Source organism: Microtus oregoni, unplaced genomic scaffold (assembly GCF_018167655.1).
Source record: "Microtus oregoni isolate MIOR12 unplaced genomic scaffold, Mior012 000035F_ref0000213, whole genome shotgun sequence".
NCBI classification, from domain to species: domain Eukaryota; kingdom Metazoa; phylum Chordata; class Mammalia; order Rodentia; family Cricetidae; genus Microtus; species Microtus oregoni.
This window is the reverse complement of record NW_024543094.1, coordinates 20,937,388-20,960,297: the sequence shown is the minus strand read 5'-3', so window position 1 is coordinate 20,960,297 and position 22,910 is coordinate 20,937,388. Positions and strand designations below refer to the sequence as shown.

Sequence of the window (22,910 nt, the reverse complement as noted above, 5' to 3'; positions counted from 1 at the left end):
TCCCTACATTGTAGATATTTTCCAGATGCTTTTGTTGGGGGTGCCATAGAAATTAATAGGAAAATAACCTATTTTTTTCCTTTGTAATTCTAAATACTGTCTTGGAATGAGTTACTTTTCTTGTTGCTGAGGTAGAGTACCTACAGAAACTACTTAAGAGATAGATGTAAGGTTTGTTCTGGTTCACAGTTTCAGAGGGGTTGCAGTTTGTTATGATGGGGGCTGCTTGATGGGGTGAGTGGCTTTGCCCTGGGAGTCAGAACCACAGGGTCCATATTTAGTGACCTACTTTCCACAATTGAGCCTCACACTATAAAGGTCCCACAACTTCTCCAGACAGTGCCATCATCTGGGTACCAAATGTTCAAGCATACAAGCCTGTGGGGGGACGTTTTAGACTCAAACCATAGCAGCCTTGAAAGAAAACCCGTGATCAGAATTGTTGTTGTGTTGTTGTTGTCGTCGTCGTCTTCTTCTTCTTCTTCTTCTTCTTCTTCTTCTTCTTCTTCTTCTTCTTCCTCTTCCTCTTCCTCTTCCTCTTCCTCTCTCTCTCACTTTTTTTTTTCCTGAGTTTAAATGAAAATGTTCTGTCTGTTTTGGGGAGTCTGGTGGTGAGATCATTGCTTGAAGTGACCTGAGCTGCAGATGAGTTCAGTGAGCACACTCGGGGTAGTGTTTGGATCCTCAGCACTGATTTATCCGGCAAGATGAGCAGCTTTCCCTTTTACCCAGTACCCTTCATTTTAATCTCATCTATAATAGTCGTCATTTTCTTTATTGAAGTGTGTGTGTATGTGTGTGTGTGTGTGTGTGTGTGTGTGTGTGTGTGAGAGAGAGAGAGAGAGAGAGAGAGAGAGAGAGAGAGAACATTGAGTGCACGTGTCTGCAGAAGCCAGAACAGGGATCTGGATTTGTAGGTAGTTATGAGCCTTCCCCCACATGTGGATGCTGGGAACTGAACTCTGGTCCTCTGGAAGAGCAGCAAGTGCACTCAACTGATGAGCCATTTCTTTAACTCTAATATTTACAAATTATTTTTATAACAGAAATTTCCAAATGATGTTGCTCTTGTCTATGAAAGTATAGTTTCTTGTTTTCTTGCCTCCTGCATGGCTTCCTGACAGGGAAATAAGTCCTGAGTGGCTGCTCTGATTTACTTTATAAACAGGACTAGAAAGTGAACAGTTTGGTAAGCTCCCATCTCTTCAGCAACTCAGGGATGAATCTCCCCACCCCCAGTAAAAACTTGTCATATTTATAAACCATTATTATTTCAGAATCATCAAAGGAAACATGTATTCACGTTAGGGAAGGAGCTTGTTTATTCTAGAGTTTTCTTCACTGTATTTTTAACATTGAGGAAATTACTGAAAAAGCTTTGGCAAAGTGAAGACAGATGAATAAAATCAGACTGAGTTGGTGGAATGCATGAACTCCTAAATGAGGGCAGGCATCCTGTGCGTGATACCTGACCAGACGTTTGCCCTCGGGGAGTTAGAGGTCAGTGTCTCGAAGGAAGCTGGGTGATACTTCAAATCCACAATGGCTTTCAACCTTAGAAATAAAGATTTTTAGCATTTTGCTTTTTGAGTTGTTCCTCACTAGCATTGACATTTTATTAAATGTTAGCATAGGTGTTGGCTTTAGGACTACCCCAGATGGGAAGAATTTTGACAAGGACCCACTCACTCTTAAGTGAGCGGACCTTAAAAACAACTAAAACAACAACAACCTGGTTTTAATTAAATGTACCTCCTTACCTGCTGTCCAGAGATGTTTCGGAGAAAAGATTTTCTTCTTCCACTTACTTCTGGAACATCTTGTGAGTGGGAAGCTGTGGATTACTAGTAAAGATTTCTGGCTTTTTGTTTCTTCTTAACCTGCATGGCCAGTGTGGCTGTGTGTTGTGCTAAGCACAGGTTATAATCTGAGTTTAAAGGGCTCTGCACCAAGGACTGAGCAGAAATCCTGGTGGAAGCCGCCACACTGTGTGAGCTGAAGGGCAAACATGAATATCACCAGCACGCATTTGGAAAGAAAATACTTTTTAAAAAGTTATTTAATTTTAAACCTTTTATCTTTTATTTGTGTGTATGTGTATATGTGTGAGTGTTTGTCACATGTGTGCTGGTGCCTGTGGAAGCCAGAGGAAGATGCCGTATCCCCCAGAGTTACAGATGGTTGTGAGCCTCTCTCCACCCCTGCCCGATATGGGTTCTAGGAACAGAACCGAGGTCCCTGCAACAGCAGCAAGTACTCTTAACCACTGAGCTGTCTTACCAGCCTCTCATTGCTCAGGTGTGGGGGTCAGAGGACAACTTTCCCTCCTATCTTCTCTCGGTTCTGGGGTTTAGCTCATGTCTTCAGGCTTGCTCTGCAGTGCTCCTGCCCAGCCAGTCTCATGTGTTACAGCCTCACGTGTAGAGTTTGGTGACATCAGGCACATTTAGTGTCCATCACCAGAGCTTTTGCATCATCTGAAACCAAATCTCTATATTCATTAATTTTCTCCTCCTCCTCTTCTCCCCCACCCTTGGATACCTCTGCTCTATGAATATGGCTACAAGAAGGACCTCACATGAGCAGAGTGGTACAATATGTGTCTTTCTGTGACTGACTTATTCCACTAAGCCTATTGTTCTCAAGCTTCATCCGGGTCATAGCATGGGTCAGACATTTTCTTTTTCCGGTTGAATAATAGTCCATTGTATGTAGATAGCACGTTTTATTTGACCATTTACCTGTTGCTGAATCTCATTTTCACAAGGTGTGTTACAAATGGATTTTAAAACGTTAAATGCAGCAGAAAATGTGTGATGTGCGACATAATCACTATTGTGTCACGAAGCATAGATGTGGGTCCTCTGTGTCGGGGTTTATATTTTTTTGGAGGGGAGCTGAGAAAGGATCTTGCTATGTAGCTGCAGCTGAACTATTGTGCCGAGTTTGGGTACCCTGCTCTTGCCTCCTATGCACTGGGATTACAGGTGCGTGCCACCACGCATGGCTAGAGTCATGCTGTAAAATGCTTTCTCACCATCAGGGATTGACTATGAAAGTGTGCACCTGTGACCCCCCTCATGGCTGTTCACTTTGTTGTCTGGGCTGCCACACAGCACACTTTGTTTGCTGAGTCATGCCTCACCACTGAAAAGTTTCCTAGTAGATGAGGCCTAGTACGGGTAGAATAAATGCCTGGTGCAGACATTTTAGAAGCTCTGGAGCCGGCTTTGTTCTATGCAAGAGGCTGTGCCCTTTTACTGCTCCCTCTTGATTCTTGTGGATAATTCACTTGTAGGAGCGATGTATGATAAAGGCAGCAAAGTCTGTTTCCATGAAAGGCCAGCATGAAACTACATTGCGGGTATAGAACGTCGTATTTCCTCTCCTGCAGAGCACAGCTGGGCACAGTGGTGTAGACTGTTCTACTCTGGGATAAAATGCATCTAGACTCAAACTTCCTGCTACTGGCTAGTTGTGATCAATTATGCACAATTAGAATGCAGTTTCTCATCTTCATGAAGAACTTAAAGGACCATAGGTGACTTGTTTTAAGGGTGGAGATATATAATGTAATATTATTAAAGTTTCATGTAATCTTATTTCCTTTGTTTCCTGTAAACTTACGAATACAGTTACCTGCTGCTTTTCCTGTGGGTTTTCTACATGATTTATTTGTGGCCTTTATATTAAATTTTTCCTTCTGTCTCTTGTGTTGGTCAATTTTGAATCACTGAATAATAACCTGTTAGTTTGATTTACTGCAAAAAGCAAGGTCTTTGTGGTCATTCCCAACTACTGTCCTGAAGTCTGAGTGACTGTGATGACCTTTGATCTGTAAAAGCTCAGAGCAGAACTCAGCAAGTGTTTGTGTAGAGCGTCCCGAATGCCATTGTACCCAGCCACATTTCTACCAGTCTGTGGATTGTCCTTAGAAATGGGCAGATAAAAACAAGAGCAGCAAAAACTGTGGCTCATCTTTGAAATACTGAGAGATTTATATAAACAAATGGTTCATTCTTGTAGATTCAACTCTGTGTGTGTGTGTGTGTGTGTGTGTTGTGTATGTTACTAGAGTCTGTTCTCACTGAATTGGATTTTAAATTTTGTTTTGTTTTCTACTTTATTATTTTTTATAATTTTGAAAGACTTATTTATTTCGTATACATGGTGCTCTTTCTGCACGCACACTGCATTGTTATTTGTAATGAGCACGCTATCACTGAGTCATGGTACCTGTGCCTAGCAGGTCCTGGGACATTTTTCACATTGGCATCTGTGCAGTGTTTCCTGTGTGGGAGAGGGCTTAAAGTACCAAAGAAGAGGCAGAAAGAACAGATAAACTCATGGGCGTAGTTGGTTTTCAAAATCCCACATGTCCACAATGATATACTCACGAGGAATCTGAGAGAATCAAACACAAGCCAGGCAGCATTGTTTTCAAGGTCCCTCATGAACCTCTCGACCTCACTGTGCCCTGGAGCAGCCAGCAGCAATCTTGGGCATGCCTGGTGGCTGGGCTCTAGTATTGGCTTGGTAGGGGATACAATGTCCTTGCCTTTCACTAAAGTTAACTTCTGTGTAGGACTCTGCAGTTATAATTTTACATTCTTTGCTTCAGTGTAGACTTTATGTCCTCTAATATTCTACTAGTTTGTCAATAATCGTCTATCCTGTTTCAGAGAGAAGTGCCCTGTGCACACATAATTAGAACTGGTCCTGCTGCTCAAGTCTAGTCTGCCCCTTGTCTTGATTGGATTCCACAGGAAGTCCACAGTTTTTTTTTTTAAATTTTTTATTGATTTTATTGAGCTCTACATTTTTCTCTGCTCCCCTCCCTTTTCTCCCCTCCCCTTCAACTCTCTCCCATGGTCCCCTTGCTCCCAATTTACTCAGGAGATCTTGTCTTTTTCTACATCCCATGTAGATTAGATCCATGTATGTCTGGGTTCTCTGGGATTGTGAACTGTAGGCTGGCTTTCTTTGCTTTATGTCTAAAAGCCAAGGAAGTCCACAGTTTACAAGTGAGCTGTGGTGTTATAAGCACAGCCTGAGGTGCATTTCTGCTAGGCCCTGGAGTCTGGGACTCTAGGTGTTGGGCGACACTGCAAGGCAGATTAGACAGCCTTCCACAGTTGGGATGGTGCTTGTAAGTGGCTGGAAGTGTAGACTCTGCATGTGTGGGTGGTGAAGCGGTGTGAATGCTGGCCTGAGGGTGGCATCCATCCAGGGCTGCTGAGTAGGTCTGACTTCTTAGCAATAAGGTGCATTGTCACAGGGTGAGGGAGCTACTTGACCGGGGACAAATGTTCGCTTTTGTAAATAGATTTCAGTTACCTGGCACAGAGCGTATTTACTTTCGAGTTGAGATGAGGTTTTCATGCACAACTGAATTTTACTTGCAGTGTTAGGGAGGTGCATGTCTGTTGTGGGTCTGGGATGGCAGTAGCTGGTCCTGGTTTGGGACAGTTTGGTTTGCATCGTTTGTTCTGGTCTTGTGTCATATGAGGTCCCTAAGTTGCAGAGTTCCTGCCTTCTGAGTTCTACACTTGTGGTCGGATGGTTGATTTCCAGTAGCAGAGTGTTCCTGCGAGGTGGCCAGTCCTTGTTCTGAGTGCCTTTCCGTTCCACTCTGTCTTGGCTTGTCCCGTGTATGCTTCTCCTGTCCTGTGTTCGTGCTTTCCTGCTCTTAGTCTGTGTCCACTTGTCTTCTGTGCCATCCTGTGGTCAGCCAACTGTTTGCCACCTTCTTGCTCTTTGCTTTTAGGCCACCCTGCAGCCTAGAGGGGAATGCCATGTCCCTCGCACCTTATGGCCTTTAGGTCTGGAAGCTGGTGATGGAGACCTTGCCCTTGTGATCTCTCCTCTTCTACTCCTGGCTCCCTTGACGCTCATCTCAGCCATATGTATTGCTGGTCACAGTTTCACATTTTTCTCAGCACTTGGGTGCTGGGTTGAGGTCTTCTGCTCATGTCTCTGTTGACACTTACCCCATGATTACAGTGGCAGCATGAACTGGGGACCAGAAGCCCCAGTGTGCATGGGAGTGGGGTGGATCTGGCATAGTCTTTGGATTAAGACTTGCACAGGACATGGGACTTTACTCAAATTGAGATGAGTGGGTCACCCTACCCAGAGTCACTGCTCTAAATCTTGTTAGTAGCAGCAGCTGCTTCTGATCTGAAGTTCTGAGTTCTCACTGACGGGACGGAACCTTGTGTGCTTCACTTAGGATGGGTCATTCCAGGACTGTGGCTTTCCTTACCGCCCTTTCCTCCTGTTCTCTGGGGGTGGGGAGGATTGGAAGGAAGGTTGGCTCTGCTCTGCTGCATGTTCCTGCTCCACGTCGACACCCTGGCCTGTCTTCCATCCTCGTCTCCACCACCTGTATCTCTCCCTAGATGGCTGAGCCCTGCCAGAGAAAGTTGCTCAGTAACTGTGAGATCCTTTTCCCATCTCTGAGGGCCTCAGTACAGCCTGAAATGAAACCTTTTCCTCGTTGGCCCACACTCTGCACAGTGCCTGTCAACCCTCTCTTTATGTCATAATTCTGGAGTTTCACTCTCCCCCCACCCCCGCCTTCCCTGTCTCATTCTCCCTAGTCAGACATAGCACTTCCCCAACACACACACACACACACACACACACACACACACACACACACACACGTCAGGCATGTGAAAGCCATGTTGATTTTTTTATTTTCAGTTCTTCCTGCTGACCTTTAACATTTCTGCCTGGTCCTGCACCCCACCCTCCATTTGCATATTTTCTGTCTTAATGGAAGAAGAGGCCCTCTCACTTCCTATTTCCAGCTCCACTAGCCTAGTTTAGTATGTGTTTAGTAACATGCTGATGTCTATCTTACAAATGTTTCTCCCTTTTCCAATTTTAGATGATTATCAATTCTTTTTTAAAATCAGAGCAAAGTTCAATGTTTTTGGTCGTGTGTGTGTGTGTGTGTGTGTGTGTGTGTGTATGTGGTGTGTTTTGAGGAATGCACATGCCCTGTAAGCCTTTATTCCCTTGTCAGTAGGTTGTTATAAGAAAAACATTCTATTTCCAATTGGAGCTGAAATTCACTGTTTTCCCTCACGTTTTTACTGAGCAGATGGATGTGACCATGGCTGTCCTGAGATTTGAGCTTCCCCTTTTATTTTGGTATCAGGTGGGGGGACTTTCATATGGAAGAACTGGTGTGCCTTGAACTTCTGCACTCAGGGGCAGGGTTTGCGTTTTCCTTGCCTCTGTTCTAGCCCAGGTGGAATGCTTTCCTCTCCTAAAAGCTCAGAAGAGGATGTCTGTGCTGTGGCGGTGATGCTATTCCTTCGTGACTAGGAAATGACCTGACAAGAGCTGGCAGCCGCTCTGTGGGCCAGTGTCTGGTCATTTGCTGCTTGCGTGAGTGTCACTTCGCAGTTTCATGGATGGAAACTGGAGTGGTTTCAGAAATGCGAGGACACACTCTGCTTACGCCTGGGTTTAGAAAGGACATTGGCAGCTGTTGTGGCTGAGGCAGCATTTAAAGGACGCTGCTCCGGAGCTTTTGTCCTGTGTGGGCAGGAGTCCAGATCTGATGGCAGCCGCTCTCCTGAAAATGGAGCAGCCTATCGTGTTTGCATTTCTCTGATTTACATCCTTTGTGCTGTAATTAGTGATTGCTAAGATGCTTGAAGCCTCTGCACAGCCTCCTCAGAGCAGCTGACAGCATCATCATGTGGACAGCTCCGTAACTGTGTTCGGCTGTGGCTTTGCTAACGTGACTGACTCCCAAAGTATACCAGTTGCTCTACGGCCATTATGGAGGGCATGGCTCAGTTTGCCAAGGAAAATCACACAATATAATTGTATATTCTAATAATGTTTGCTATGAAAAGACCATTTGAACCTCTATTTAAAACAGCCATATATGCTTTACTTGACAATATCCTTAATTGTCATTATACTTGGAAGTAGGCTAATTTACCATCTGTCTAATTTTAGCACAGGTTGAATATTTTGGAGACTAGAAGATGCACTTGAAGATTGCCCAGTGGTTTCTCCTAGGATGAAGCCACTATTTCCTTTTGGGTCCTTCTTGGGTTTATAGCTGTCATTGTGAATTAGACCTGGCTGGAAAGGATTTTCAGACCTTGAGGATCAGGAAGAGGGTTATTCCTGTTTTACCATAACCACAAAAGGGAGGGGCCTTTACCCTTGCCCTCCTGTGATACAGATAGGGTGGAAGCCCCTCCCCCAGTCTAGTTCTTGGTCACTTTCCTACATGTCTTAGACCAAATCAGAGTGGCTGAAGATAGCTGTTTTATCCACGTGCCTGTAACAGTTCCCATCATGCCTTAGCCTTCTGTAGGACCCACCCCCTCAGGTGTCCTTTACTGACCGCATCACAGGTGAGCCCTGTAAGATTCTGGATCCTGTATCAGTTGTTACTCTACTTACTCAGCTGTTGTAACGGAATGTGCCCTCATCCGTCATGTTAGCTTTGCCCCTTTGTGTTCCTGGGTCCTCTGTAAACTGCCCTGCCAGGACTGACTGCAGCCTGTTCACGGCTTACCTGACCAATGCTTTCCCCAGTGCCCTAGACAGTTTGGATCTTACTTAGTGTTGTAGTCATGGCTGCTGAGATTTCACTTTAGTTTTTACAAAAGAACAAGCACTCTTAGTGTGGACTCTTACAATCCCTAAACCTGTGAAGGGCCTTTGTTCTGAGTGGAGAAGTGTGCGTGTGTGCACGTGCGTGCGTGCGTGCGTGCGTGTGTGTGTGTGTGTGTGTGTGTGTGAAAAACGAAAATGCTGAAGAGGCAAACAGGAATTGAGCTGTCTGGTCCCCCAGACAAAGGGTGTGGAACATTTAGGGGCACTGAGAAAATTCTACTGATTGAATGAAGCTGTGTTGTGTACTGCCCCTACATAACTATTGATTCAGTAATCTGGAGATTGTGGAAAACGCTAAATCCATAGCTGTACCTGTCTAAACCACGGACGGAACCTCAGATGTTAAGACACTGAACATTCTAGGAGACACTCTAGCACTGAGCTTTACTCCCCACCCCCTTTGCTTTTACTTTGGAGACAAAAATTTCATTCAATTACTCAGGCTATGCTCGGCTCACTGGGTAGCCCAGGCAAGCTGTGGCCTTGCTGTCCTCCAGGCTCAGCCCCCTGAGTAACTGGGATTAGAGGCCTGCGCCCTGGCCTGGTGAGCAGTGGCTGTTGTCATTGTCACGAGCCAGCCCCATTTGCAGGGTGATGCTGTGGTGCAGGCCGTGTTGTAGTCATGTTGTCTTTTACTGTCCTTACTCCAGCTGGTTCGCCCGGAAAGAAGCAAAGTCGGCGTGGTCTGTAAGAAGTGCACAGCTTGTTACTTGTCAGTTGAACCTTTACTATTGAGATGTCTTTTTTCTCTGACTGACTTTTAATGAGCAGATTTGGGCTCCCCTTTCTGTTTGGCTCTTGAGAATGAGTAAGAATGTGAACTCTTCAGACCCATTCTGATTATACCTAGTGGGATGTATTAGTAGGGCATTGAGGCAGACTTGAAAGTTCAGTACCCCAGCCTCGGTGGTCTGCTCCACAGGGTAGGTTTAGAAGTGCCCCTGCTCAGCTGCCCACCAGGCCTGACCTTCACCTTTGCCACATTCCCTGGCTTCGCGGGAAGCACAGTCAGGATCCACTTTCGCAGTCTCAGAACCAGAGGAAGATAGGAAGATCAGGACCAGGAGCTTGTTGGCCAGCTGGGCTCTTTAATGATTTCCCCGGATACTTCTGGAAATTCCCATCCAACTTTCTTCATTTTCTGGCTTTTTAGTAATGCAGAGTATGAGTTATAAGCAAGCCGTCTTTTGTTGGTTCCAGGTTCTGGCATCTATAGGAAGGCATTTTTTTCCCTTTTATAGGTCAGGGTGACATTTAAGTCAGCTGACTTTCTCACTTCTCAGACAGAGCTAGAGGTGTTGGAGTTTTGGAAGGACTACTGTGTGTGTGTTTAGCTAGGGGAGGTGAGTAATTATGGGCTTTGCTGTGAATTCCACAGCACAGAGGTGCATAGCTCAGGGCTTTCAGGGGTGTGAGAGGACCTGCAGGCCAAGGAGAAAAAGCTTGGCAACTGGGAGAGGAGTTACTGGGACTCAGTGGTGGGGGCTAAAACATGAACTTTGCTCTTTCAGAATTCCAGGCTGCTTGACTTTAGGTAAGTTGCTAATCTCCTGAGTTCAGCTTACTCCTCTGTCAGTAAGAACACAAATACTTCATGCATAGAATTATTGGGGAGCTTAAAGGAGATGAAATACAAGTGATTGAAATAATGCCTGGAATGCTGTAAGCGTTCAAAAGTTCCCTGGTAATAGAGTAGTATTTCAGTGGGCTACTTGTGGACTGGGCAGTCATTGCTAATGTAATCACTGTTACACGTTCCAAACAACTGATTCCAAACCTATTGTAAGCAAGGCTTTGCAGTAGTGAGCGGATCCCGCCACTGTGGGTGTTTAATAGGAATAAACAGATTACAGTGGATGCTTCACAGGCCCGTGGAAGCCGCTTTGTACTACTGCCAGCCTGAACAGGATGGATAAAAGTGCTCATAGACCACACTTTTTTCTGTAGCAAATTTATTGAGCAACTTCATCACTTTAACAGGTGACAATTGAGGGCTGGGGAGATGGCTCACTAGGTAAAGCACTAGCTACACAGGTGGGAGCCAGAGCGAATCCCCAGAACCCATGTGAAAGGTGGACACTATAGTATGCATGCCCGTAATCTCGGGCTCCCACAAAGAGAGGGGAGACAGAAATTCTTTGTCTAGTTAGTGAGACCTTGCCTCAAATAAGGTAAAAGACAGGCTAGGACCAGCACATGAGTATTTAACTTCGAGGTGGCCTGTGTTCTCACATCAGTGCCAGGTAACAGCTGTCCAGATGTTAGTTACAACAGTCACAGATTAGGAGGTTGGGAAAGAAGGTAGGACAGAGAGTGACAGTGGAGGGATCTGTGGTAGATTGTAATGGGGAGGGTGAGGCTAAGCCCTGAAGGGAGAGACTTGGAATGGGGAGGGTCTGGGAGGTCACATTCCAGGTCAGGGGTGGTGTGTGTGCAAGTAGGAGTTGGCAGAATTCTCAAGTTGGCTAAATGGCAAAGGACAAGGTGAAGCCACGAAGTGTGAGGAGCAGGCTGGCTAGGTTGGACAGGGTGTGGTGGTTCCTGCTTGGGCTTTGGAGGACTCATTGGGGCGAACTCTGTCAAACAGTGGGAAGAAAGTAAATTCTTGGTACAAAGAAGTGTGTGTGGATGCTTCCTTTTGTTGTTTGCACAGAACTGTCAGTACTAGGGAGCAGCGCAGAGGCGAACTTGTTCTTACCCTGCAGGTCCACTGAAGACTGTTCTGTGAAGCTTAGGTTTCAGTCAGGTGTGGAGGTACCACACCACTTCGTGGTATCCAGAGCAGGGATCTCGCTAGATCAGGCTGTGGCAGAGGAGGATAGTGAGACCTGGGCTGATTCTGGCAGCCTGGGTGCTGACTAAGTAAGTATATTTCCATTTTCAACCCCAGAGTCCTGGCCAAGCCAGGAACAATCTACAAACTCATTAACCAGCACTTCTAGGTCTTTTGTGCATTGCTCAGGCAACCTTATCAGCTGTAAATTTCTGTTATCAAACCGGCTCTTATCAAAGTGGTTGGCTCAAACAATAGGAAGGACACTTTGTATACACTTAAGTTAAGCATTATTAAACTAAGTGTGGATGTGTGTGAACTATGTGACAGAGCATTAAGAAAAGAATGAAGTATTTTATGTCACATAGAGATATCCTATGCCTTCTGTATGTGCCTGGTCCCTTCCGCGCTGTGAGAGCCCCAATGCTGGTATAGGGCTGCAGGCCAGGCATAGCTTCTCTGTGGATTGCTGTGGATCACAGGTGTGTTTGTGCCTTAGATGGGAAGAGCCAGACATCTCTTGTTTCCCTTATCTAGAGAGAAGGAAAGTCTGTGACTCTGAAAGATGTCACACGTGGCCCAGCTGGATTGCACTTGCATACGTGTGTGCACACTGTTTATTTTCATGTGTGTGCACGCGTGCTCGTGCGCCTGTGTGCAGGGAAGGATAGGTCACTTTCTAAGGGCACAGGGACTGCTGTGTCCGACTTTTCCAACTCAGTGAGTTGAAGCTTTTTTCCTTTGTAGTGAATATTTTAGGATGAAACAAAATTCATTTCTTCCTAATGGAATGGAAATAGAATTTATATTAAAAAATAAGAATGAGGTGAAATAAAGACAGATGGAAGTAAAATGTTAGTCTCACAAAAAGGAAGAGTAAGGTGCTTAAATTTATATTAAAATGCTAGCCTCAGATACTCGGCTTATTTTATCATTAAACCCTGTAGGAGCGTGATTACAAGTTCACAGTGTTGTCAGTACTTAAAGTAACAGATATGTTAGTAAATTTACTTTTGAAAGATTTTGTTGCTTAATCTGGTCTTGTCTTGTTTCATAAGAAGTTTCTTTTAAGATAAAATCAAGCATTTCAAATCATCAAGTATATTTATAATAACATTGTCTTGTTCTCTGAACATTTAGAAATTCAGACTGTCTTATTTAGGCTGTGGGTATTTTTTCCAAGTAAAGATTCTTACTCTGGCTTATAGCCTTCCCTGTTTTGAGAAAGATGAGAATTCTTAATTCTTTGGGTGGAATTTTAAAAAATTAGTTAATGGCATATGCAAAATATAAAGCAAGGAACTTGATAGTGTGCTGATTTGATTTGTACAGGTCTGTGTACTTCCTGTCTGTCTGTCTGTCTTGTTTTTGTTTTTCATAAATGACTACCCACTGTAATAAGACGTTTCTAGCTAAGGTTGAGAGCAACATTCATCTGTGGATATAAACACAAAAACTGCAAGGCAATCTGACAACATGACTGTTTAGCAAAACAAGGTCAATAGATTCTCTCCTTGGGCCGGGGACTTCCCTAGCTATGGGTTTTGACCATATTTACCATACCAGGCATGAATTTCCTCTTGTGGTACAGTCCCCAAATCCAGTCAAGAGAGCGGCTCCTCTTCTCATAGAGTCTTGCCACAGCTGGCCATGGGCACTTTTTGCTTGCAGGGCTGATCTTGTAGCATGTAAGGCGCAGCACTGGATAAGACCATTGGGGCCTTCTGCCCCAGCAGGACCAGCACTGTGAGAGCTAGCCCACAGGGACTATTGCCGGGTCAGTTCAAGATTGACTTTTCGGGGTCCTGCCACCAATGATGACATTTTAAAAGCCGAATGTTTAGAGTTCTCCGTAGGAAGGTTCCTCTCATCCATTTAGTCAAACCTAGTGTGTGCACTTAGCCTGCTTCCGTCTAATAGCTGGTCGAGTGTCCCTCTTCACCCACTTTCTTCGTAAAAGAATGGAGACTATTGGCTAATGGTGTAGACAGGAAAGAGAAAATGTAATCCTGTTTGGAAAGCCCTGTCAGAACTTATTAGCTACCCTCCTGGTTTTTCCTCTTTCCAAAACTCAAGTTCATGCGGTCCCACACCACACTGAGATTGTTTACTGCCCTGGGCAGAATTCCTGGCATAGTTGAGGCCTTGCCCCTATTAATTTCTGCCAGATTCCCCAAGCCACAACTGGCCCAGTCCCTTCACACCAGCAAAACTCCCCTTCATCTCCTCCCTGCCCTCTTGCTGACTGTGCCAAGGGCATTGTTGTGTAAGTGTGCTTAAGGCCAGTGGTTGTTCCAGGGCACTCCTCTACCTGGGTGATGGCCCCGACTTTATGGCTTTCTGCTGTCATTGTCTTGGCTTTGAATTCAGCCTGACAAATGTTAGATAACCCACCTCCCTTCCTTTTGTAAATAGACCAATGGTGAGGATTATATTACTTGCACCTGATGAAATAGGCCCTATTTCCCAAGGCCAGTGGAAGGAATTCACGGGGGAGGTATACTTGAGGGTGGGGCAGTGGGAGGGTGGAGGGGAAAAGGTAGAGAAGAGGCCAACTACTGACTCTGAACAGGCAGAGCCTGCTTCCCTGGCTAGAGGCGACAAGCCTGTGTGTGCACGGTGACAACCCTGGGAAGGACAGGTCAGAGATGGCAGTCCGTGCATCGAGGCTGAGAGGTGAAGGTAAGGAATGCTCTGAGGGCAGAGGAGGTGAGTCCTGGGCGGGAGTGTGAGCCCTGCCTTTGTTCACTGCAGGGACTTGGGCTTGAGGGCTCTCTCAGGCCAGCTCAACCTCAGCACTGCCAGAGCCCGGTCCGCAGGCACTCTGCAGAGCAGTATTTGCCCATTGTTCAGCTGTAAGGTTGCTGATCCGTGCGTAATACGGCTGGGCTGACTTTGTCAGATCTGGAAACTTCTTGACCTGGCTTTGGTGTGTGGTGTTAGGAGTAAACCCAGGCCTTGTGCATGGCGGGCAAGAGCTCTGCCCCTGAGCGACGCCCTGCCAACTTACTAAGCTCTTTCTTGTGCTGTTTGTCAGCAAGGGAAGCAGAGCAACATTTGCTTTCCCCCATACCATCTGTTTCTATGCACTTGTCCATGTTCCAGGGACACGTGGCCTGATGTTTGCTTTCTGATACCTGATCCTAGGGAACTTCTTTGCTCCTTGCTGACTATGTCTTAATGGAATTTAGTGTTTTTTTTCTTTCCTTTCCTTCTCTTTTTTTCTTTCTTCTTTTTTTCTTTTTTTGACATTATATAAATGGACTGGAAATGTTGCTCAGGTAGAGCTTGTGTCTAGTGTACTCAAATCCTTGGGTTTTATTTTCGGCGCACACGCACATGTGCACACACACGAGTTATAATATACTATTATTGTTTTGGCATTAAACAGATATCAGTACTGGGCACAGTGGCCCTCACCTGTTACCCTAACACTGGGGAAGCCCAGGGCAGCTTGGACTACAGAGTGGGTTGGAGGGGCCTGTCTAGGCTCCACGAGATCTGTCTTAGAACAACAGAAACGCAGCATAGAGTCATTTGGCAGCTCTTGGTACAGTTGACGCCACATGGAAACTTCCAGTGCAGCTCTGTTTGCTGAGCGTCATCTCTTCGGAACAGCAAATACTGGTCAGTGTTTCTGGTCTAGCTGCCCTTGGCTCCATTGTGTAACCTTTAAACCATCCCTTCTCTGCTGGAGTAACCACAGATCCTTTATCTGTGTGCACATAAGGGAGGGAGCAAGAAAGATTATCTCAAGAGTTACTTTGTTCATAGTGATATAAACCTCCTCCTGCCGTGATGACAGTAGACCCATTGGCTGAGAAAGTTTTGTTTTGGTTCTGTTTATTGTTTTTCAAAAGCAGTGTCTGAAATTTATTTACAAATAAAAGAACAGACACAATAAATCAAATGTTCAAAATTACTTTTAGGAGTTTTTCAAATACAGGGTGAATCAACTAATAATGCAGATTTCTTTTTAAAAAATATTTATTTACTTGTGTACATGAGTGTATGTGTATGTGTGTGTGTGATGTGTCTGTGTGCTGAAGCCATGTCTTAAACTCTGGATCCTCTGCTTCCACTTCCTGAGTGCTGGGACTGCAGGCCATGGCACCTGGGTCTGTCCTCCATGGTTAGCTAAATGAAGTGGGACAGGTCTTCCGAGCTTCAGGTGGGTCCACTAGCAGGCCCTGGGCTCAGCTAAGTCATCCCCGGGGGCTGTAGGAAAGGTAAGGTGGTGGACACTCGGAATACACATCTAGTATTGGAAGTGTGAGAAAGGGGCCTGGGGCTTTGACTTCTTTTAATTGTGGTGTCTGCCTGTGTCACTGGATAACGTGGTTTGTACCAGAGAACCCTTGAAAGCCACTAACCTGTGACTTTCAGATTTTTCAAAAGAATTTATTATTTGTGATAGTATGTCCTTATTGTATGTTTTCCCAAGGTCTTTAGCGTGAGTCCAATTATGTTCGGGAAGTGCTAATTACTATGTCTACTATGTCTTTCTTAGCTCTTTCCTATTGCTGAGTAAGCTCAGAGTGACTTTTCTTTTTTTTAAGAATATAAGAATTTTGGTGGTTACACTGGGATCTTTCAAGGCACCGTGAGCCACATTCAGCTGAGCCCTTTGTCACATTCAGCAGGACACATGGAGGATATGACCACTGAAACTGTAATTTTCAAATTAAACTATATTTTCTTTCAAGGTTGTCATTTTCCTTTTCTTTATACTAAATATAATACTTCCAATCCTCCTGACAGAACCAAGCTGTGTGTCCAAAGGCAGGTGTCTCAGAAGGTTCGTGTGTGTGTGTGTGTTGAGGGGCACTCTTAATTCTGTAGGGTTAAGCTCAGAAGGCCCTGGAGGCTGGGGTCTTTGGGAGGCTGTGATGAAGCAGTCAGGAGGTGGGAGCTACTATTGGAACTGATAACTGAAAACCTCTGAGGGTTCAATTGCAAAGTGAAATAGATTTTTAGAAAATATTTGTGACAATATATCCTTATCGACCTCAACAGTTTTGGAATGGCAATAGGTCCCTCCTCCTCCAGAACTAATAATATACTTTGTAAATAATAGTAAGGTTGTTACTTTAATACTGAACGTTCATAGATGAAATTAGGAAAATTAAGTTTCCTCCTCCCCCTCCTTCCTCCTTCTTTCCATCCTTCTCTTTTTCTTTTGAGTTTTGCTGTAGCCCAGGCTGACCTTCAATTTACAATTCTGCCTCAGCCACCAGAGTCCTGGGCTAACAGGAATGCGCCACAGCGCCTAGTGCCCCTCCCCTCTCCCCTGTCCCCTCCCCTTCATTTGTGGTGCTGAGGATGCAGCTAGGCACTTGCTCCACCACTCGGTCCACCCGTTTGCTGAGCTACACCCCGTTCTTAACATGTCCCATGCGCTCTTGTGTTTATTATTTTCTCACTATAAGCTGAATCTTAATATTGTTTTCTCAAGCATTTGGAATCTTATTCAGTATGATATTTATAAGATTGTAAACCAGAGTGGAGAATTTCTTTCCGGAGTTTGTTCTTTGACTTGCCTTAAAAAAAAAAAAAAAAAAAAAAAAAAAAAACTTTTGAAATAACTCTCTCTCTCTCTCTCTCTCTCTCTCTCTCTCTCTCTCTCGACATTTTTCTTCATTTTGCTTTCAGCACTTGATCCCTTTAAGAAGGTAGAATCACATTTTAAGCTTTTCAGATTAGCCCCCCCCCCCCCCCACACACACAAGGGAAGTAGCTCGCTGTCCTGATGCATATGCCCTTTGTTAAACAATTATTTTCTAATTGTTTGTCCGGAAGCAATTCATGAGTTGGTTGATAGCTAGCTGCAGTAAAGGACACGCTTGCTTTGCGATTGCCCTGACAGGTCATTTGTCTGTGTCCTCTGTAAGTAAGTCACCAGTAGTCCCTGTGTGTGTGGATTTCAAAACAGGTTCCGTTACAAGTAAGCTCTGCCTCTTGCGACCAGAACTGTGAGAAGTCAGCGCTGAGGGGAAGTTTCTGGATACTGAGTTACTGGGTAATGAATTCTGTGGCAACAAAAGAGGTGGAAGCATGTGCAACTTGGGCGGCTGCCGGAAGGTCAGTGGATTTTCCATTTCACAAGAGAGGGCATGAGGCACAGCATCAGAGGGAATGCTAGACTTGGTTCCACTCTTTCCTGATCATTGTAGCCGTGGAAAGGATTTGTTTACGGATGGCACATATGGACTGAGTGGAGCTGGCGTTTGGCTGCAGGATTGTTAGTCATAGATGGATTGCCCGTGTGAGTGGGCGGATGGGATGTGTTTCTGGGGCCAGAGCCCTCAGGCCCCATGATCAGTGTGGGCCGCAGTCTGGGTGGAGGAGGGGAAGTGACTCCATCACTGTTTCACTGCTGTGAAGAAACACCATGGCCGAGGCAACTCTTATAGAAGAAAGTGTTTAATTGTGAGCTTGTTTACAGTTTCAGAAGTTAGCCGGTTATCCTCCTGTGAGGAGCATGCCAGCACACAGGCAGACATGGTGCTGGAGATCTGTAGGCAGAGAGAGAGAGAGAGAGAGAGAGAAGAGAGGAGAGAAGCATGGGGCCAAAACCCACCCCCAGTGACATATTTCTTCCAACAAGGCCACACCTACTCCAACAAAACCACACATCTTAATGCTTCCAATTTCAAATAGTGCAACTACTGGTCACTAAGTAGTCAAATATATGATCCTGTGGGGCCATTGTTACTGGAACCACCCACAGCAAGCTATCGAGAAACACAAGGCTGTGACAGGAGGAGGTAAGAGTGCATGAGCCCTTAGAGTACCATTTGTGGGGATATATGTTTGTGTGGGTGTGGACATGCCGTGGCATCTCTATAGAGGTTGGAGGACAGCCTTGGGTGTTGGCCCTTACTTTTATGTGTGGTGAGCTGGGTTATGAACTTCTAGAGATTTTCCTCTTCCTGTCTCCGGATCATCCCATCTTGTCACAGAAGCACGAAGGGATTGCAGCCAGTTGTATGGTTGTGTCTGGCTTTTATGTGGTTTCTGGGGATCTGGACTTGGGTCGTTAGGCTTGCACTTTTACCCACTGAGCCATCTCCCCATCTGAATTTTGAAATTTTGTTTGTTTTTCAGTTTTGGGGATGGAACTCAGGTTCTTAAGTATTCTAGGCAAGATTCTACAACTGAGCCAGGAACCCCAGCTCTGGAGTGTTTTCTAGAACAGTGAGCATCCTTCTGAATCCCCTAAGGGTAAAGGTCATTATGCCCTGCAGACATCATGGCACCTGAGGTCTGACCATTTAAATGTGGCCAGCTTGTGCTCCTTGTTTGCCAGGAAGGTGGCTGCCATTTTCCTCATTCTGATTCAGAAAGTTCCCGTGTTAACCTGTGGACAGACAGCCATGGCCTGAGTGGAGTGGACCCTCTAAGCAAGAACCGGCATCAGGACTAGGGTGTGTGTGTGGCTGGTGGCAGAGGCTCTGATCTCTCTTTTTAAAAGAATAGTTTGTTTTTAACATGTCTTTGTGAGTATCTGCATGAGAGAGCAAGTGTCCGAGAGTCCAGAGGACTCTGTTCCCCTTTGGGCTGGTGTTATTGGCAGTTGTGAGTTACCTGCCTGGGTGGTGGGCACTGAACCCAGGTTTTCTGCGAGAAGAGTACATGGGTGTGAGCCATCCCTAGAGCTCCTCATTCCTCACAAGGACACTCGTCCTCCATAGGATTCCTGGCTTCCTTTAAAGCAGTGGCACTGTGACCTTTGAATACAGCTCCTCACGGTGTGGTGACCTCCACCAACCATAGAATTAGTTTCATTGCTACTTCATAGCTGTAATTTTGCAAGTTATGAATCATAAGATAGAGACCCACCAAAGGGGTCGTGACCCACAGGTTGAGAACCTCTGCTTTAAATCTATTTACCTTCCAAAGAACTCAGTTCCAGATACTCTCATTTCAAGGGCATATTTTAGATAGCTATTTTGAATTTGGGAGGAACACAACCCACAACTTTGTATGTGGGTGAGGCTAGGCTAATCCTCTCTCTGACAGCAATTGCTGTCCCCTTTTTACAGCTGGTATGCAGTTCACATTCCCCCGGCTTCCTTTGTAGCTAGTCTGGTCACATAACACTATTCTGGACATTTCTGCGAGTGCCCTCCCTGCAGGTGAAGAGCCATTGTGGGGCTTTCCTTGTCTCCTTCCCTTCCTTCTGTGTCTACGGGGCCAGTGGAGGCAGGGCTGGACACTGAGGAGAACCCATGACACCTGTGAACTCTGTAGCAACCTTGACTTAAGGTCAGCATTTTAGTGTGGGCTTTATCTTCTTGTAGCTGTGTTCCTGGCACCCCAGAGCATCTCATTGGTACAGTCTACAAACAAAGTCTTCCTTCTCCTGGAGCTGACAGGAGCCATCATCTTAAAATCTTGTCTCTAAGCCTCCCTGTATTTCCCACCTCTAGGGCCTATGTGTATTGTCTCACATCAGATTTCTTCTGCATGTTTGTCTGAGCTGCTGGACATTGGGACCATGTCTCGCTCACCTCCGGGTCTTTACAGCCTACCTCTCGGCCCATGCTCAGGAGGGGAACACAGGATGATTAAGTGCTTTGGTGAGCTCGCTAGTTCTTGCCACACTGCTACCTGTACTTTTGTCTTCCTGCCCTGCTTTTGGTGTCTTCCATTGACAGAGAAGCAATTTGTTATTCACAGAAAAGCCCATGAGGTAGCCTGAAGAGAGGTAAGTGGGAAAACACTTTAATGAGATGTACCTGAGCTGTGTAAATAGCTGTTCCCAAGGGTTTTGTTAGAGTCAGGCATCCTCCAACGAGGCAAAGACCTGCCCCAGTCTCCATATTAATTTCTCATTGTGGTACCAGATAGCAGGTATATTCACTGTTCATTCCCGGAACTATGACACATTCTAAGACATCCAGAAAAACACTGGCATGTTACCGCTGTTGTCTCTGGCATGCAAGTTTCTTCTTGATAATTATGAGAAATGAACCTTTGAGTGTTGATGAGTTTGAAGGTAGAATGCATCCCTTCTGTGGGGTACACACTGTGGTTGAATGCCCACTTTTTGAGATGTAAAGTTGGAACGTAGTAGAATAAATAGCTGTCATTTTACCAGGAAGGACACAGATGGCAGAGGTGACAAGCTTGGGATTAGGTTCCAGACTTTTCATTTAAGGCTCTTTCGGCTCTACTGTTTTGCTAGTAACTTACTGAGCTGAAGGCTGGAAGGAACACCATTGGCCAAATCCCCCAGAACACATGCGAACTCCGGAGTGGCTTCACTGAGCTTTCTTCGGCAGGGCCAGCCTGGCCAGAAGAACCTGGGCTGTCTAGGAAGGGCAGGGCTGCCCTTCTGCTGTGCTGGGTGATCTGAAAGAGCCACTGGGACCTGGGCTCCCCCTGGGCTGGGTATGATGGACAGGGACATCTTCATGACGTTTGTGTAGGAAGCAGAGACTGAAGTTCCTCAGCAGCCACACCCATCGGGGAAAAGCGGAAGTGTGACTGGTGGCCTGTTTCACAGGTTCCTCATGTTCTGATGATGTGCTAGGGTCCAGTGTCACCGCGGCTGCTGCTTTCTCCTCTGGGTGTCAGTAGGGCTAATTTTCACCTTTTCCTTACTTTCAAAAGTGTATTTATGTACATTTTGTCCTGAGGGCTGATGCTTTGGAAAAGCAGCCTCAAAGCAGAGGTGGAGTTCTCAAGTGATGGGGCCCGAGAGATCATTGTTTCTGAACACTGTGGTTACTTGACTTCAAGGGAAAAGGTGGAGGATTGCCCTACTGCCTCTGGACAGTCTTTGGCAGGCTCTTAGACGCATGCAAAATTGTGATGCTGTTATTAAAGTATACCTCTAATTTAAATAGATTTTCAAACATTACATATAGTTATTATTGATCATGATAATGGTGGTATTAGTTATGGTGCCAAAGTAACTCCATATCAGGAGAAAATAGATTTGGAAACCTTGAGAGAGCAAGTGGAAGTGAGTGAGGCAGTAAAATAAGGTGAAGTAGGAACCAAAGACTGGCCTTGACCCTTGTCCAGGCTGCACTGCCTTCTCTATGTTCTGGTTGCTTCATTCTCAGTTACTTCTGTAACTGTAGGGAAGCAGAACAGGTCACTTCTGCAGAAGTTCAACCACTAGGTCTTTTGAAGATCGATCTTCTTCTTTGAATCCCTTTGGTCTGCCCAGTCATGAATTCTCTGCATATTTTTGACAGCGAGTCCAGTGAAGTTTCTTCTGGTCTGTCTGTGCAGCTTCCTTCCTCTCAGGAATGACCAATCTGCCCTCTTCCGAGTCTGTTCCTTTTGAGTTTCCTGAATGGAATGACTGAACTGTACCACAGTGCCAGGGAAAGTCTCTCTAATCAGGGGTTTGAAGCATCGGGATGAATTGTGGTTCCCTTCCCCTCCCAGCTTGATTTCTGTGAATACAGAGTGGCATGCTATAAATATTTAAGCATTGCATTAGTGTTCAGATTAAAGAATAATGCAGAAGCCAGAATAACAAAGTAAATTGGTTAAAACTTGCATAACTTTAAATGTGGTAGACCCTGAGGCTTGTGGACAGTGGTTGTAAGCTGGCCCTAGCAGGTAGCAGATTTCAGCTGCTGCTGATGTGGGCTTGGATTTAATAATATGCACTTAATCTGAACCTCTCTGTGTGGTCCTCAAAGGTGCTGCTCAGGATACTCATCAGGGCGTGCATCAATGGGGATGCCTGCGTTAGTGGCCATTAATAACTTCATAACTAAGTGCTAAGCACTGGGAAGAAGGAAATGAAGTGTTACCTGAGATGCCTCATGTTCCTTATTTAGGGCAAAGAGCACAGATCAGAATTCCAAACTATTAGTGCAGTGAGCTGTGTGACACTCTTACAAGCTGCATTGGGCCTCAGTTTCCCCATCTGTGCAAGGATTACGTTTACTATCCCTCAAAGGTTGTGAGGCACTCAGCACATGATGAAAATGCAAATTGTTTGGCACATCCCCAGAGATTCTGATTCTGATTGTGTTGGGCAGTATCCTGCGGTCCTGATGACACCGCAGACCTTTGTACTGAGCTTCCGTGCACACAAATGCACTCAAACAAAGGGTATGTTAGTTTTGTGTTTTTCTCCCACTTAATGAATCATAAATATTTCCCTTTCATTATTCCAATGATACTAATTTTATTTTATATTATTTTTCATTGTTAGATATTTAAATATCATTTTCTACTTTTTTCACTATCATAGATCATGCTGGAAATAATATTCTTGTTTATTTTTAAGGTTTTATTTTTATGTATGTGTGTGTGTGTGTATACGTGTGAGTGCAGGTACCCATGGAGGCCAGAAGAGGGTCAGGTCCCATGGAGGTGGAGTTAAAGGCAGTTATGAGCCATAATGTGAGTGTTTTCATTTCCTCCTCCTTAATGGTTTAGCACTCACTTAAGACATGGTGCTGGGAAATGAATTCAGGTCCTCAGCAAGAACAGTGTGTACTCTTAA

General features: G+C 45.2%; 1 protein-coding gene across 4 annotated transcripts in view; it reads left to right on the top strand.

Annotated features, from left to right (window-relative positions):
• Positions 1 to 22,910, top strand: part of Fam107b (family with sequence similarity 107 member B) — a 215,900-nt gene that overhangs the window by 168,130 nt on the left and 24,860 nt on the right. The window contains exon 1 of one of the 4 annotated variants that reach the window (XM_041630740.1): positions 13,967 to 14,110. The exons of the other annotated variants lie outside the window; for them this stretch is intronic. Within the exon in view, the coding sequence (XP_041486674.1) occupies positions 14,077 to 14,110 (34 nt within the window). The 5' untranslated portion in view covers positions 13,967 to 14,076. Of the gene's footprint in view, positions 1 to 13,966; positions 14,111 to 22,910 lie in introns of those variants that run through there. 4 annotated transcript variants of the gene reach the window in all.